At 41.8% G+C, this 18,494-nt stretch overlaps 1 protein-coding gene across 1 annotated transcript; it reads right to left on the bottom strand.

The window, feature by feature from the left end:
- Window positions 1-407: 407 nt before the first annotated feature.
- Window positions 408-2,615, bottom strand: LOC124794289 (cuticle protein 65-like). The gene is made up of 2 exons (XM_047258084.1): window positions 2,498-2,615; window positions 408-698 (listed from the first exon to the last, which is right to left on the bottom strand). Exons 1-2 carry the CDS (start codon window positions 2,507-2,509, stop codon window positions 477-479), a joined length of 234 nt encoding a protein of 77 aa, XP_047114040.1. The 5' UTR covers window positions 2,510-2,615; the 3' UTR covers window positions 408-476.
- Between the last annotated feature and the right edge of the window lie 15,879 nt (window positions 2,616-18,494).

Raw genomic sequence — 18,494 nt, 5'->3', positions numbered from 1 at the left:
GTAGACATCTGGTCACACATATCTGTACAAACACACCATTGACTTATCGAATCCCTGCCAAACCGAGTCAACCGTTCACTAAAACCAAAAGTTCGACCAACACTGTTTTAGAAAAGTAGTCACAGTGTTTTGGCTTATCAGTATGTATTCTTTACCTCTCTTAAAACCGAATATAAAAACTTTCGGATATGTATGCAATGGACAAAACTCTCTAGAACGACGAAACTGATACTCAATTGCAATATCTGACAACATTGACTGCATACAAACTTGTGAAAATGATGATTAGATAGCTGGTAGCGGAGCAGACAAGTAAACAGAAGTGCTAGATTTGTGGTTTACTCCGTTATGTGCAAAAGGGTGTACCAAAATGATGCGCTGGTTTGTTGAGTAAAGAAAACATTAAATAAGGCTACAGAGAGTTTATTTATACACACGCAGTACACAAAGACACGTACAGATTAGTAAGAAGCTGTTCAGCCGATGATGGGGTGAGCCAAGCCCAGCCCCACGCCGAGAGGGGCGTGGGCGATTGCGGGAGCGGCGACGATGGGGGCGGCGGCTATGGCGGGGGCGGCGAGGACGCGCGGTGCCAGCACAGCGCCGGGGGAGGCCAGCACTCCCGCCCCCAGGAGGCCGCGCTTCTCTCGCGTCTCCTGGCTGCAAGCAACTGCCACGCAGGCGGCCAAGATAATCACCTACAAAATAAATGCACATTAAATTTACGTCTTCGAAGGAGCTTTGCGGTACAACACAGAGTAATCGACGCCGACACATTAGAAACGATAAAAATACTCATGCAACCATCCAGACTGGATTTTTCTCTGGTTGAAAATTGTCAACTGTCTCGAAATATATATGTCGTGAAACTTTAATTACAATTTGTCACAGTAGAATGCTCGATATTAGATGGGTTTATCTGATAACTAATGAGGAGGTACTGAATTGAACTATAGAGAAAAAAGAATTATGGCAGCTGTTCACTAAAAGAAATGACTAGTTGACAGGACGCGTCATGGAGCATCAACGAATCGCGATTTTGCTACCGCAGGTAATTTGTGGGGAGTCAAAATTATTGAGGATGGCTCGAAGTTCGATTGCAGAAAGCAGATTACAAGACAATGTAATTGTTTGCTGCCGTCTTTTGTCAAAGGCCAGTTCTTGCATGTGCACTGTGATTGTGAACAGTATGTTTTATTGATTTTTAGTGAGGGGTTCCCAAATGAAATATTTATGTTTGCAGAAGTTAACTGCTACAGGGGACTCGATATTTGAAGAAAAATGGATAATTACATTTTCAACTTAGTGTAATGCCCTATAGACTCACACAGGTGTGTGGAGGCACTGCAAGCTCCTTGTGCTGAACGGCATTTGCTGCACATGTAAAATTTAAGAGTCTAGTTGATAACATGGCTTCAAGAATGGAGGCTGTATTGAAACCAATGAGGCCCTTATTTAAAATACGAAGCCCATTCTGATACCCATGAAAGACTTTCGTCTTTTTCAATAAAAGTCTGGAATGTTTTGATTGCCGGGTGTACTTTGGCAAGGTAAATACCTGTATCCAAGAGCCTATGACTCCGTATTCATACATATTGTGCAAGGCTTACACGACCAAATGTTTACAGATTATGACATTGTCCCTTTGTCATTAGAAGAGCAAAACACGTGCTCAAAAGGAAAAAGAAATTTCACAGCAAACCAATCGTTGGTTAAGGCTTGCTAATGTGAGATCAGAAAGTAATGCAAATTTTCCAAGACCACACATGACAGGAAATGAATTTTTACGGGAAACATTACCCTTTCAGCGAAGAAAACTACGCCAAGTGGCATGATGATAAATAATGTTCTGTTCAGTTATGCAAAAACAAAAGAATGATTTTGTTGGATATTCGGCAGCTTCTTGTTAAAATATTAACCTCAGGAGTCCCGCAGCAAGTCGGTCGCAACGTCGGCAGCTTAGTTGCTACAGTGTTTTAAAATGACGCGGCCTAACATTCAAAATTATTTAATTCAAAATAACGCCGGCTGTGAAAGCCTACAAACTCACAGAATATAATGAAGCTTAGAGTTTAACAACAAATCGACGTAAAAGTCAACACCCAAGGGACACAACCTGTGACTGGACGTCTGTAGGGCAGGAACGTGTCGTAGAATATTCTAATAAACCTGTTTGGCATTATCCTCAGTTCAGAGAAAAAATTTAAATGCATGATAAACGAGTTATATTTCAACCATTACCAGTGTAGATTGACATAAACAGTATTGGAATTTATCTGGAGACATAAAATAAAGTAGCAGTGAAAGGCGTTATCGACATCGGATACTGAGGCAGATTATTAAATCAGTTATGGACTAGACGAGAGCGAGTTTATTCTTCTATGAGATGTAAAACATTTACAGGTCAGGTGCTTCTCCCTCTCCCATTGGAAGCTGTGGCATACTGGTTTGATATACGAAGGTAAGTGGTTGGATGGTAGCTGGGACTGCTACTTACCAGAAACTTCATGTCGTAGGTTGACAGAGACGTGTGCGTCGAATGCTGTGGAGTGGCCAACGGGCGGCTTATATAGCTGCACCGACTCCAAACGCAGGGCGTTGGCCGCCACAACTGTCGGCCTTGGATATCTCACAGTAGATGACCCTCGTGGTGACAGCCTCTACACTGTCGTGACCTGTCCCGTTCTTACGTTACTAGATTTTGGTACCGCTATGTTGTTGATACAACAATGATTTTCTACTCGCTTGCCTATCAGAGGAGTGGGCAACGTGTAGACTGATAAGGACTGTATCATAGCCCGAAAGTCTGTAACCAGGTAAAATTGCTATTAATATACTGACAACGGGACCATGAGACCTGTAATTACGACTTATGAGTTTTCGGTACATTTAGGGGGACCTGTCTCTATTACTTGGCAGGTGGTTTTTCATGCGACGATCCCCAGTTACCGAGGAAATCGATACTGAAGTTTTATGCGTATCTTCTAGACCAGTCCGTCGGCAATGTTTCAAGCCAGCGAGCCTCACGCAGTGGTTGATGTTCTAGACTACCACTCGCTGGCGGTAGTGGAACAAACCCTGTGTATGTACTACTTGTTTCTTTCTTATTTCTTCCTTCGAGAGAAAATTCCATAAAAATACAAACCTTACTTCTGAATCGATTTAATGCGCTTTTGAAAATTCCGTATACCTACAAGCCTGTTGCTTTCATTAAATGCTCGTGGCGCTCTACGAATTTGGATTTCAGTTATTTCTACGACAAATACCATCCTGAATTCCGCTCTTGCGCAGCAAGCGACAGCGACTATGATGATTTCGTAATCTGTTCAATAACAAACGGAATGCACGTTCGATAGATGATAAATTATAACAACGAAAATGTCTACATTAGGATGATTTTACATGACATACACAATTTAATGATATTCTATACGATGAAAATGAAGAAAGAAAAAGAGTACGCAGTTGAAATCCTAACTCGTACCGAAAGCGTCGTATCCGCGAATCTTACTTGCCGCGCTAAGCTCACTTGGTCGAAAATTTAACTAACGCTACAACTATACGTCGCATGCTTAAAACGTCAATATTGATTTTCTCGGAAACTACAAGCCGTTGCATGACAGGTACTCAGGTCTTTATGCAACACACCTTAGACTTATCAAAAACAGTGAGTACGTCTCTGATGGTCCCCTTCAGAGATGTCAACGACTTTTTTCTGTAAACTTCTGAATTTACGTTCAGTCGATTTTAGGAGGCTAAATAATCTAAAAACTGCAGAAGTAGACGTCGTCAAATAAACAATGGCGTGCAACAGACAATTATGAGCACCATATCCACAAAGTCATGAATGAAGGATTATTTGGCCAAAACGTAAAAATTTGCTGGTAACATAATGTACTAACACATCCACTCCTTAGACAATAATGTTCTGTAAAGTAATTATTTCTATGTAGTTCTATCTTCTTCCTTCATTTGTATCGGAAGTGCAAATTTTGAGGTTCAATGAAGTAACTGAAAGACAGTGGAATAGAACGGTTTGGCGGCCGTTGTGGCCGTGTGGTTGTAGGCGCTTCAGTCTGGAACCGCGCGACCTCTGCAATCGCAGGTTCGAATCCTGCGTCGGGCAGCGACGTGTGTGATGTCCTTAGGTTAGTTAGGTTTAAGTAGTTCTAAGTTCTAGGGGATTGATGACCTCAAATGTTAAGTCCCATAGTGCTCAGAGCCATTTGTACAATTTGAATACAACGGTTTCCACACTTGGCAATCACAATTTGTGCGCGTCTTTGTAATAGCCGCACTGCAGGAGAACATTACCAAAAGCAACAGTGTTTTTGCCACAAGTTGTTCCTTTCCGCTGTGTTCTAATCCTCTCAATAAATTCGCCCTACGAAGACGAATAAAGGTAGATCGCACGGCAACACAGCAGCTTTTATTTTCGGGAGTATAACCGTTTAAGTATTGCATGCGTTAACATATGTTTTTGCACAAAAATACGGTTTCACAAAGCAATACGTCGTCTGTGGTTTTTGTGATCGTTGTGGTTATATCTGTCTGTCAAACGGAACTGTTTGTTCAGCGGCTCGTACTTTTGTGCTCTTTAGATTCGATGAAGTACAAACACTGATAGTACACTAATGTTAATTTTTACAGATAAACGAAATTCGATGAGTTGTATTACATACGCATATTCGCATTTTAAATTCGTATTTATTTGGTTTTAGCCGTTAAAATTAGAGTACTTTCCTTATAATAAGAGGACACAGACAAATGAGTTGTCATTTAAGTAACATAGATATGAAAACATGGGGATTGTTGGAGAAAGACACAAAGCAAAGGAATCTTTCGAGAGTTCACTATCATCGATACTAAAGAAATGATATGTACAGGTTAACTAATTCATGGTTTTTCCTATCCTTAGCGGCACACTGGCATCTATCAATGTGTTAAACGTACTTGATAAGTGTAAATGCCTGTAAGGGGTGTCTGTGTGTGTAGTGCAGTGGCAGTTCGATGCTGGTACACAGCCTACTCCTTTCGAATAGCACTGGGTGAGATGGTGAGGGAGTGAGGGGTGGAGGTGGTCGCCGAGTTAAACCTCCCCACCTAATGGAATGATCTCCATCAACAGTCACTGTCTCGACATGGGACTCACAAAGCCGGATTTCCTAAACAGGTTTCCCAATACCACTTCTCGATGGTCATGTAAACAATCCAATATCAGTTCTAAAGAACGGTTCCAGCTCCTGAAATTCCGCACAGCCGTTTTAGAAACTGATTTGATGGTCAATTTGTGCCTTGTTTTCAAAATTTTCTGATAATCTGGGCGGACGACTTTTTATCCCGTTAAGGAGAAGTACAAATGATAGAATAAACATCAACTGTGCACTTATAATACATTACTGGCCATTAAAATTGCTACACCAAGAAGAAATGCAGATGATAAACGTGTATTCATTGGACAAATATATTATACTACAACTGACATGTGATTACATTTTCACGCAACGTGGGTGCATAGATCCTGAGAAACCAGTACCCGGAACAACCACCTCTGGCTGTAATAACAGCATCGATACGCCTGAGCATTGAGTCAAACAGAGCTTGGGTGATGTATATAGGTACAGTTGCTCATGCAGCTTCAACACGATACCACAATTCATCAAGAGTAGTGACTGGCGTATTGTGACGAGCCACTTTCTCGGCCACCATTGAACAGATAGATCCCTGTTGACTCAGTGATCGAGACGTGGCTGCACGATCCGTTGCAGCCTTGCGGATAAGATGCCTGTCATCTCGACTGCTAGTGATACGAAGCCATTGGGATCCAGCACGGCGTTCCGTATTAGCCTCCTGAACCCACCGATTCCATATTTTGCTAACAGCCATTGGATTTCGACCAACGCGAGCAGCAATGTCGCGATACGATAAACCGCAATCGTGATAGGGTAAATTCCGACCTTTATCAAAGTGGGAAACTTGATGGTACGCATTTCTCCTCCTTACACGAGGCATCACAACAACGTTTCACCAGGGAACGTTGGTCAACTCCTGTTTGTGTATAAGAAATCGGTTGTAAACGTTTCTCATGTCAGCACGTTGTAGGTGTCGCCACCGGCGTCAACCTTGTGTGAATGATCTGAAAAGCTAATAATTTGCATATCACAGCATCTTCTTCCTGTCGGTTAAATTTCGCGTCTGTACCACGTCATCTTCATGGTGTAGCAATTTTAATGGCCAGTAGAGTATTTATTTGATGAGAGACAGCCACTGTGTCGACTAAATCGGTAACCGGATCAGCGGTTTCCCATCCAAGTATTGTCCATGCCCGACTTTGCTTAACTTCCTGATCTGACATAAACTAGTTTATTCAACGAAGGAAAGCCTGTGGCCATAGACAAGAAAGAGTCCAAATAAGAAACTTTTAAGTTACGCTTGTCTTCATATAGGCCTTCAAGTCTGCTAATTCACATTTGGCCGAGTAAATTAAATGACAGGCTATTTCAAATGTAAGTCAGCCAAGAGACATTCATGGCAACAATAGCACTGAAACGTCAAGGACTTAACTGCGAAAGACAGGTTTGACCTCTAATGTGTGATACGGAAATGCAGACCTTGTAGTCATAACTGACGCAATGTTGCATCGTATTTGCACGAGAACGTTTCTGTGTAACGGGAACGTTTGCGAAAGTACAGTGACCTTAACGTGAAAAACAGGTAAAAGCAGACGTTTTTCGAAAATATTTATAAGGTAGCGTAGTGCCAGGACTAAAAGGATGAAGTTAATATTTTATACAAGCATCAGAGAAATAAATGAACTATCAGAAGCAAAAGTAGGAAAATACGTCGAATGAAAGTTTCAGAATAGAGATACAATCCTGCTTAACAACGTGCTATACACCACTAAAATAAAAAAAAAGAGTATGTATAAGAGAAAATTATTTTGATCTTAAGGCGCAGCCAATGAATGGAAGTATTATGTAGATTAGCCTCGAACGATTTTATGATACCAGAAATCCAGTAACAAGAGGAGTATGCATCCAGCGGGGTCACTGCCTTTTTACTCAACTCTCGCATGGTGGTATCAAATTCTGCACTAAAACTGTTTATTCCTCAAGCTATGTCGTAATAATATTGATTACGTTTGGACCAATATCAAAGTGCAAGTCTTTAATTAAGCGCAAGTCTTCGACGGCTTGCGTGTCCCCAGTAACCCAGCTGCTGAAAGGGGATTACAGTTTAACGTGGAATCCGAACCACGTGTAGCTCTTAGTGGAAGAAATGGAGACTGTAGCGGGTTCGTCTATGCACGCGGAAGTCAGCGTTCGTGCAGTCGCACGTCGCACCGGCATTCCATACACTACTGTTTGGTTGGCACTTAGGCGTACCCTACGATGCTATCCGTAAAAAATCCATCGGCATCATGAACTGTTACCTGGCTATTTAGTGAAGCGGAGGGCATTCGCCGTGTGGGCGTTTCAAAAGATGGCGGAAGATGACGATTGGTTCAAAAATGGCTCTGAGCACTATGGGACTTAACAGCTGAGGTTTGTCAGTCCCTTAGAACTTAGAACTAATTAAACCTAACTAACCTAAGAACATCACACACATCCATGCCCGAGGCGGGATTCGAACCTGCGACCGTAGTGGTCGCGCGGTTCGAGACTGAAGCGCCTAGAACCGCTCGGCCACTCCGGCCGCCAGATGACGAGTAACGTGTTGTGGACCGACGAAGCTCATTTAACCCTCCGAGGGTCTGTCAACGTCGACAACTGCAGAATTTGGGCTACCGAAAATCCTAGAACTGTCGTAGAAACTCCATTGCACGACAAAAAAGTCACGGTATGAGTTGTATTTACCACATCTACCGATAACGGGCATTTGGTGATTCTGGTTTTGCATGGTAACTGCTACCGTGACGGGTGAGAGGTACGTCGATATGGTACAGAATCGCATCATACCCGGCATGGCTGGGATAAACACCTGCTGGAACGTGCGATGTTTATGCAGGATGGCGCTTTACCCCATATTGCTAGACGCGTGAATGATCTCTTGCGCGCGTCGTTTGGTGATGATCGTGTGCTCAGCCGCCACTTTCGTCATGCTTGGCCTCCCAGGTCCCCAGACCTCAGTACGTGCGATTATTGGCTTTGGGGTTACCCGAAGTTGCAAGTGTATCGTGATCAACCGACATCTCTAGGGATGCAGAAAGACAACATCCGACGCCAATGCCGCACCATAACTCCGGACATGCCTTACAGTGCTGTTCACAACAATTATTCCTCGACTACAGCTTTGGTTGATAGTGGACATATTGAGCATTTCCTGTAAAGAACATCATCTTTGCTTTGTCTTACTTTGTTATACTAATTATTGCTTTTCTGATCAGATGAAGCGCAATCTGTCGGTCATTTTTTGAACCTTTGCATTTTTTTTGTTCTAATAAAACCCCTTGTCATTCCAAGCATGTGTGCCAATTTGTACCTCTCTATCTACATTATTCCGTGATTTATTCAGTTTTCAAATTTATACTGACTTTTTGAGCACCCGGTATATATATATATATATATATATATATATATATATATATATATATATATATGTGTGTGTGTGTGTGTGTGTGTGTGTGTGTGTGTGTGTGTGTGTGTGCGTGTGTGTGTGTGTGTCTGTGCCACATCGTCCCCTAAACCACTGTACCGAATACAACCAACCTTGGTACACATAGTCCTCACTGACAGCCGACAATCGCTTTGTTATGTCTCTGTGATCTCTATGTCGACAGATCGCTAAACTCTCCTTCGTTCCTTACAATAGTTTTGGAGGTAAGAAGCATCGACCCATGATTTGGTTCAGAGTGAAAAAGAAGCATATCCCGCGATCTAACTATCTACACTACTGGCCATTAAAATTGCTACACCACGAAGATGACGTTTTACAGACGTGAAATATAACCGACAGGAATAAGATGCTGTGATATGCAGATGATTGGCTTTTCAGAGCATTCACACAAGGTTGGCGCCGGTGGCGACACCTACAACGCGCTGACACGAGGAAAGTTTCCAACCGATTTCTCACACACAAACAGCAGTTGACCGGCGTTGCCTGGTGTAACGTTGTTGTGGTGCCTGGTGTTAGGAGGAGAAATGCGTACCATCACGTTTCCGACTTTGATAAAGGTCGTATTGTAGCCTATCGCGATTGCGGTTTATCGTATAGCGACATTGCTGCTAGCGTTGATCGAGATCCAATGGCTCTTAGCAGAATATGGAATCGGTGGGTTCAGGAGCGTAATACGGAACACCGTGCTGGATCCCAACGGCCTCGTATCAATAGCAGTCGAGATGACAGGCATCTTATCCGCATGGCTGTAACGGATCGTGCAGCCACGTCTCGATCCCTGAGTCAACAGATGGGGACGTTTGCAAGACAACAACCTGGGTGCACGAATGGCAAAACGTCATTTTTTCGGATGAATACAGGTTCTGTTTACAGCATCATGGTGGTCGCATCCATGTTTGGCGACATCGCGGTGAACGCACATTGGAAGCGTGTATTCGTCATCGCCATACTGGCGTATCACCTTGCGTGATGGTATGGGGTGCCATTGGTTACACGTCTCGGTCACCTCTTGTTCGCAGTGACGGCACTTTGAACAGTGGACGTTACATTTCAGATGTGATACGACCCGTGGCTCTACCCTTCATTCGATCCTTGCGAAGCCCTACAGTTCAGCAGGATAATGCACTACCGCATGTTGCAGGTCCTGTACGAGCCTTTCCGGATACAGAAAATGTTCGACTGCTGCCCTGGCCAGCACATTCTCCAGATGTCTCACCAACTGAAAACGTCTGGTTAATGGTGGCCGTGCAACTGGCTCGTCACAATGTACCAGTCATTACTCTTGATGAACTGTGGTATCGTGTTGAAGCTGCATGGGCAGCTGTACCTGTACACGCCATCCAAGCTCTGTTTGACTCAATGCCCAGGCGTATCAAGGCCGTTATTACGGCCAGAGGTGTTTGTTCTGGGTACTGGTTTCCCAGGATCAATGGACTTAAATTGCGTGAAAATGTAATCACATGTCATTTCTAGTATAATATATTTGTCCAATGAATACCCGTTTATCATTTGCATTTCTTCTTGGTGTAGCAACTTTAATAGTCAGCAGTATATCTATCGCTTGAGCCTTGTCCCGCAGTTACGCAAGGTCAGGCATCGTTAATCGGATTTGGCATGTTAATGTTTAAGAGGTGGCTGAATGCCCTTCCTGCCGCCACCTTGTACCCCCCCCGGGACGGAATTAGTGTAGCCCAACTGTCTGCATCGAGTGTAATCCATGGAATATTGCGAATGTGTTCAGATGTCTGCGAATGTGTTCAGATGTCTGAGGCGGAACATGGGGACCAGCCCGGTATTCACATACCGGGAAGTGGAAAAGCGCCTAAAAACCATATTCAGGCTGGCCGGCACATTGGCCCTCGTCCTTAATCCGCCAGGCGGATTCGATCCGCGGCCGCCGCACCTACCCGAGTCCAGGAAGCAACGCATTAGCGCTCTCAGCTACCCTGGCGAGTTAAGCGTATTTTTCGTTCCCAGACTTTATTCATCCAGTATTTGAGAACGAGGGCACTTAGAAACTTGCAACAAACTTGAAACATAATTTCAAACCTTTGAATGTTTTTCCATTCCTGACAACCAACAGAAAATGAAGAAAGGAAAAATGTTTACAAATACTGCTTTTTCTCTGTTCATGCAGTAAATATACCGCACGAGGCGGTACGTTATAATTTAGTACTTCTTTGCTACTAATTGTATTTGCGACGCGTTTTACGGAAGGTATGCATGTATACCACTGAACGTATGAGCAAAATTATATCATTCTATGACACATAATTCAGTAGCTACGACGTCATACACAACGAGAAGCGTAAAAAGCTGCCGATATATGCATAATGTTTAAATTTACTACTACGTTGCTAATGACTCTAGTCACAATACATTTCGCATATAGTTTCCATATAAGATGCTGAATGTACCTATAATATTGTATCATTATACGCCATATAGTTCAGGAGATATGACGCCATAAACAGGGTGCTGTGTGAAAAACTTTCACATCATGGAAGTCATTTAAATTTGTTATTTCGTTGCTGCTAACTCAATTGGCAATAAACTTTGCGGAGTGTATCCCATATGGCGCTTAATGTAACTATAAAATTATACCATTCTACCAGACATATTTCGGGAGATATGACTTCATAGACATTTAGGACAAGGCAAGGCGCCACGTGGTATGGGTGTGGACTCGGCTATAAACAAATACCTGGACAACTCCGGGTTTCTCCGCTAGGTGTTAAGTAAATGGTATCAAACAAACTTTCCCAAGCAATTAAAGAACACCAGCCTAATGAGAAGATTGTCGTGTCGGGATTGAATAATTTTTCCCAAGCCTGGATTAATTACTTGTTGTACTTTGCAAAGTGGCGAAAATCCACCAAGGTTGGTCCAAACTGTAATTTGAATTTCGTGCCACGGTTAGTTCTCGGCCAAGGAGCGCTAGACATTCTATCACTTCGTAGAACTGCCATCGCTCTAGTATCTCCGAATTTTGAGCCACGAGGCCTCACTCCTCTTTCCACCAGCAGACAGCATAATTGACAAACAGAATGCACATATTGTGCTGAATAATTCGGATACTGTAGAAAATTTTATTGAATGGAGATAATCATAGAGGGAGTCCCAGAGAGTTCAATTTTGGCTCCACTCTTATTACTTGTATGTATTAATGACCTTCTGTTTGACTGTCAACAAGCAAAATTGGTACTTTTCGTAGGAAATACTAGTGTTGTAATAAAACCCATTAGAAAGAAAATCACTGAAGTGTTAGTAAATAATATTTTCGAAAGAAATGTTAAGTGTTTCTCCAAAATTGGACTCTTCCTAAATCTTGGAAAAAAGGCGCCCTACATTCAGTTCTGCAGAACAATCAGAGTCATACAAACAACTATATGTACCACGTGAGCAGGAGTCTGTAAGTAAGAAAGAGTGCTCCAAAGTTTAGGGTGTACGTATTGATGAAAACTTGATCTGGAAGTAGCATAATACTGAACTTCTCAAACAGTGAAGTTAAACTACTTTTACTCTGTATGATTGCTAATCTGAAAACAAACCAACAACCTCGAGACATAGATTACGTAATTTAATTCAGTAATGTCTTATGGAGTAGTTTTGTGGGTTACCTCATCACTTAGAAAGCAAGCATTGACTACACAAAATCGAGCACTAACAATAATATGTGATCTTCACCCAAGGACGTCATGCAAGTACTTCGTCAAGGAGCTAGGTTTCTTAATTGACTCACAATTCATATGTTCGCTAGTGAAAGTCATCATAAATAATCTATTATAATTTGAGAAGCACAGTGATAAACACGCCTACAACTCTAGAGGGAAAAATGACGTTTATTACCCATTGCTGCAGCTGTCATTGGCTCAGAGAGAACCTCTGTATGCAGCTGCAGTATTTTCTACTACTTTCTCAGTAACATAAAGTGTCTGATAGGTGGCCGAGCATGTTTTAAATGTAATTTAAAATCATTTCTTCTCTGTAACTCCTGCTATTGCATTTACCATTGACGAAATACTACTTAAGAACTGATAGCTAGTAAAATAAAAGAGAGAGAGAGAGAGAGAGAGAGAGTGAGAGTTGTGTGGTGTCACCGCCAGACACCACATTTGCCAGGTGGTAGCCTTTAAACCGGCCGCGGTCCGTTAGTATACGTCGGACCCGCGTGTCGCCACTATCAGTGATTGCAGACCGAGCGCCGCCACACGGCAGGTCTAGAGACACTTCCTAGCACTCGCCCCGGTTGTACAACCGACTTCGTTAGCGATGGTTCACTGACAAAATACGCTCTCATTTGCCGAGACGATAGTTAGCATAGCCTTCAGCTACGTCATTTGCTACGACCTAGCAAGGCGCCATGTTCAGTTACTATTGATATTGCGAATGATGTAAAATCAAGAACGACGCTCATCATTAATGGATTAAAGTTAAGTATTCCACCAGCTACGTCCGTTTTTCTAAATTCTAATTTCCTTGTCCTGTTCCAGACCTCACGCCAGCCTGCGTGAGCTAAAACGCGTGCCTTTCGACTTCCTCTAATAACACGGTGTTGGCTCTCCTGCCAACCCACAGCAAGTTGAATGAGTAGGAATAAAGTAGCAGTATGCTCGTTCATGTTAGCACTAATATGTATACATATCCTGTGAACTGACTGGTTCCACATCATTTCGGTAAAAGAATCATTCAAATGATCTACGGATCAAGTAGCTGAGTAACTAAGTTACTACCTGTGTCGTAGTGTCCATATTACCAGAAGTGAGAGGTGCCTGCAACTTTTGTCGGTCGCAGTTCTTTGGTGGAACGAGTCGTTAGTATTTTGTCTGTAATTTCGTAGTGTTGCAATCCGATCGGTAGGCGTGATACAGGTAAATACTTTTTCGCTATAGATAATTTCTGCTGCCTTTGTCAAAGCTTCAGTTATCTCCCATTCCATAAGACATTTTAATAATTTACCTTATTTTATTAGTATCTGTCTTTACGTATACACTGGGACTTTAAGACACCAGTGCTCTCTATACTATCTGGATGTCAAAATCGAGCTGTCTGACCGTGCCAGCAATAGATGCTCGTATTTAGTTTCTTGTTTAATTACAATATGGGTACTACGACATATCACGAGAACGCAAAATGAAATTGCTTTCAGTTTCTGCTCCCACATCAGCACATTACATCACATTTTGGTACAAAGTTTAAAGCCAGAAATAAGTAAATCATTCCTGATCACATGAAGACCAGTGAAAATATTTTTGCCTAGTTACAACACGGCGGACTATGCAGATGCCCATTCACACAGAATCGGCGTATCCTACTGTCAGTGTGAAGAAGAAACAGTTTGTGATATAAATCACATCTTATTTCAGTGTGGACGCTATGAGAAAGACAGACTAAACTGTTTAAAAGAGTTCTTAAGACTCGGCCACTTCCTGCCATTTTGCATGGTCCCAACTGTCGGGGGCACAAAGAATTGGACCCACGACGCCATATCCATATTTATAGCTAATAAAAATTTAAATAGAATTGTGACCATTGAATTTAACTAATGAAATGAATTAACAGCTAAGTGATTAGCTGTCAACTGTGTCTGTGTAATATAAGTACAGCAGCCTCGATCAGGAGACATATATGAATGAAGAGGAACAAGTGTTTTCTTTGCATGTAGGTGTGTTCAAAGCATTTAAACTGTGATGGCTAAAACAGTTTGAATGCTAAAAGCCAATAATATAAAAATGTTTATTTAAGAAGATTATGTGTTTGTTTTGATGAGTATTCAGTGATGCGTGAGTATGCAGTTGTGTATTTCGAAATTCTTATTTTTCCGAGATCGGCTGAGTGACGCGGGGACAATCAGCAACTGAATGTTTCCTCTTTGTACATCCGTGTAAGTTATTCCTTAACTTACCACCTAGATATTCCAAATCCCATCACACAATACGTCATGTAGATTTTACAGCCTGTGGTCCCTTGGGACTCTCATTGGACTACATACGACAGAATATGATGTTATCGCACAAGGTACTTATCCTTCAGGACCTTCTCCCTCATATTATTGACCCAAATGAGCCAGGTATCTGTTCAGTTACAGTGATGTCTACTGTAAGTAATAGTTTGTTTACACAAATGAATTAACTTGAGTGGTTTTATTAGTACCATTGGTTACAACTCATTTTTAAAATTAATCACTTGATGTTTCTGTTACGTTATTATTATATTATCCAAAAACTTTAAAATCTCAACGCATTACTTAAGTTTAGCAAGGAAAAATTACGAAAACGAAAAGAACTGCGGAATAAAACCATATTACATTTATATTCCCAAGTAATAGCCATGCTTTGTTACGGAAAAGGTAATAACTAAGGAATAAAACCACATTAAACATATATTCCCAAGTAATAGCCATGCTTTGAGATCTATTTTGCAAAAATAAGTAAATAAATAAATAAATAAGATATAAATAAAAGGTTTCAGGCTATCCCTTTCACTTCACGAGTATGTGGTATTCGATGTGATGGTGCACGTATTTTACAAAATAAAATATAATAGTGTAAGTTAGTTTAAGTTTGCTTTTCTCACGTATTGATCTTTTTTTTAAAGATATGAAATATTTTTTCGACAATCCTTGTACTGTAGAGTATACAACAACCAAATTTCGCATAGATTTGATGATAAATTTAAAAACTGATAATTTATTTTTCATATATTAATGAATTTTGTATGTTGTGTCACTATGTTAGGAACAATAAGGTCCAAACTTCGAAATATCTTAAAACGGAGACAAATTAAATGCTAAAATTTGATATGGTTGCTTCACTTCATAGGAAGAACTAATAAGTCAAGTTTCAAAGAAATGTGAGACGATAAAGAAGATGGCATACATCATTTCACAACGCCCCTTAGTATCTACTAATACCTTCCTACACGTGCTGAACATTCATATGCATAGTATTTGCTAAAATTTCTGCATTATCAAGCTACAGAATAATTTTGAAAATGAGTGGAATACTTTCCATAATCACCAGAACCCTAGGAACCTGTGCAAGACAGTACAGGATTTGCAAATTCTTCTATTTCCTGTACAGAAAAGATTAACAAGAACAGCTAGCGTATAAGGAGTAGAAATTTAGATTTCCAGTGTTTGTAAAACTGCATGCCAAAGTGACACTCGAGACCTAAAAATAGCCTTTCTGGGTCAATAAAATCACCAGTTGTATCATCCAGATATATCTCACCTCACAGCCGCAAGAGTTTCTCTCCTACCTGCTGAGATTCATACAAAGTCTCCTGCATACATAGCTGGCCTAGCACGCTTGGGCGAAAATAATGGCTGATGCTCAACTCAATGGGTTTTTGGAAATAAATTTTTAATGCTTGAGTTTAGTCTGGAGAGCGCAACTAAAATCTGCCTACACAAAAGTCAGAGAATTGTTAGACTCTCACATCGACACACGTTGTTGCAACAACACACACTCTATTGCAGGGTGAAAGACTGGTAGCGAAAACTGTGTGACTGCATTGTTCATTATGTAAATTATTTCTCAAGTCAACATCCATTTTTCTCAACATATACTAATCGTTCTGGGATGAAAGTGGTATCGCTAGATTGGTTTTTTAACCGAAGTCTGACACTGATTGCCGATTTAAAATTAATATACGTTTCGACATGAAAGTGATTTTTAGCTATCACAGGAAAACGGGCATCATAGATGCCCAGCTTCATACTTATATTTTACGAAGTTAACAAATTAATCACGAATAACAGACTACCTTTCCGTATTATCATATTAGAAATACCATTTCATTTATTTCAAATTTTCACTGTATAATTCGTATACAGCATTACCTTGGATAACAGCCGTCACCACTGTGGTGGTCCATTATCTCTGCCCATCGTACAAGATGACATTTCTAAACGAATATACATTCCGAAATGAGAAACGTATTTGTCATTGTCGCCATTAACTGTGATATACCTATGGCCTAACGAACTTACAGTAATCGAAAATGTTTGTCTACTTAAATTTATAGGATATGTGGCCCTTCTGACAGTCACTAATCTCCTACGTCGTACAGTCCGGGACGAACATTCGGAGTAGAAACAAATTTTTGGATACATGGAAATGTTTATACAAGAGTGTATCATTTATTCATGATTATTTTTTCATGTCGATCGGTTCATTTTTAAAGATATTTTCTCATAGTTCTCACGACTACCCTAATACCAAAGACAACACGTATTTCAAATACTTTCATTATTTAAAACTATAAAAGTGCGAAAGTTTTGCATGGGTCCTCTGGTCGCTGTTTATTTTCGTAGTATTACGTCACTGAGAGCAGACCTGACGCTAAGGGTATTTTTGGTTTTAGTATCATGTGAACCGAACGAATCATTCCAAACAATGAAAACTAACATAGAAATCTAAATAACCATAGATGTGAGAGCTCAAAGTGCATACTTTTTCATATCAACGCTAAACACATCAGACGAAGTGTGTTTGGTTGTAGCTGGCAAAGGCTGTTAACGACGAAAGCAAGTGAATACAGGGGCATGGGATGAAGTAGTCGTCGACCCACAACCAGACAAGAGAAAGGTATGAGGAGGTAAAAGACAAATCATTGATTTTACAGAGGCTTTATTTGTGGAGAGACAGTACACACAGACACGTATAAGTTAGCATGAAGCGGTTCAGCCGATGATGGGGTGACCCAAGCCGAGCCCCAAGCCCAGGGGGGCGTGGCCGATGGCGGGGGCGGCGACGATGGGGGCGGCGGCTATAGCGGGGGCGCCGAGGACGCGCGGCGCCAGCACAGCGCCGGGGGCGGCCAGCACTCCCGCCCCCAAGAGGCCGCGCTTCTCTCGCGTCTCCTGGCAGCAGGCGGTGGCCACGCAGACGGTAAAGACAATCACCTGCAAAATGAAGATTCATTACCTGGCTGAATCAGGAGAGAAATGGCTCACGTATCACTGCCACCGTTACTTCATTCGACATAAGCCCACCGGACATAATATTAGTAATCTCCTTAAAAGAACATATACATTCCATCTGAGATCTGCAGGAGGCGTAGAAAAAGCAGCCTGATGAAACTCGTGGCAGTAAAGCGGTTCTTAAATGCAAGTCGGTTGTGTGGAATCTTTGTAGAAGAATGGTCAAAGTGAGGTGGTGGTGGTGGTTAGTGTTTAACGTCCTGTCGACAACGAGGTCATTAGAGACGGAGCGCAAGCTCGGGTTAGGGAAGGATTGGGAAGGAAATCAGCCGTGCCCTTTCAAAGGAACCATCCCGGCATTGGCCTGAAGGTCAAAGTGAGCACATTAAGGAATATCACAAGGAGTTAGCGGTTGTGGAGGTACTAATGTACACTGGTGTCCAAAATTAAAGCAACAAACCGCAATTTCCCCGTCCTCTGTGTAATTCACGATCTAATCATACAAACTGTCAACAAATGTCCGTACGATCGTTTTCTGCACGGAAGATGGTATTCCCGTCAAAGAACAACCACGCCAGCAATGACTTCAGGACAATCAAATGGGGTAGTGTTTGCCGCGTTGTACCACACCCACCATTTCTGTGTACACAGTCACAGACGGTGCACTGTGGCATAGGGAAGACACCTACTAGACTCCCTGCTGTCTAGGACCATAGGAAATACGGAATCATGCAGTCGCACACGGCAGTGGTCCGATGGTTTAATGTGAATCGCTAATCGCTCTGTTTTTCTCGCACGTGACGACGGTTTATAGAGACTGAAACTGTGTCCCAAAGTACAGGGCAGGGCCGAGCACTTGTGACATCAGAAAGAGAAGACCATTAATTGACTGCAAGACCACGACGGTACGTCCTTAGTATTGCAGTGCAACTGTCACCTGACCTCGCAGCAT

The sequence above is a fragment of the Schistocerca piceifrons genome, chromosome 1 (assembly GCF_021461385.2).
Source record: "Schistocerca piceifrons isolate TAMUIC-IGC-003096 chromosome 1, iqSchPice1.1, whole genome shotgun sequence".
In the NCBI taxonomy this organism is placed as follows: domain Eukaryota; kingdom Metazoa; phylum Arthropoda; class Insecta; order Orthoptera; family Acrididae; genus Schistocerca; species Schistocerca piceifrons.
Note: the sequence above shows the minus strand (reverse complement) of the source record. Positions and strands in the feature narration are given on the sequence as shown.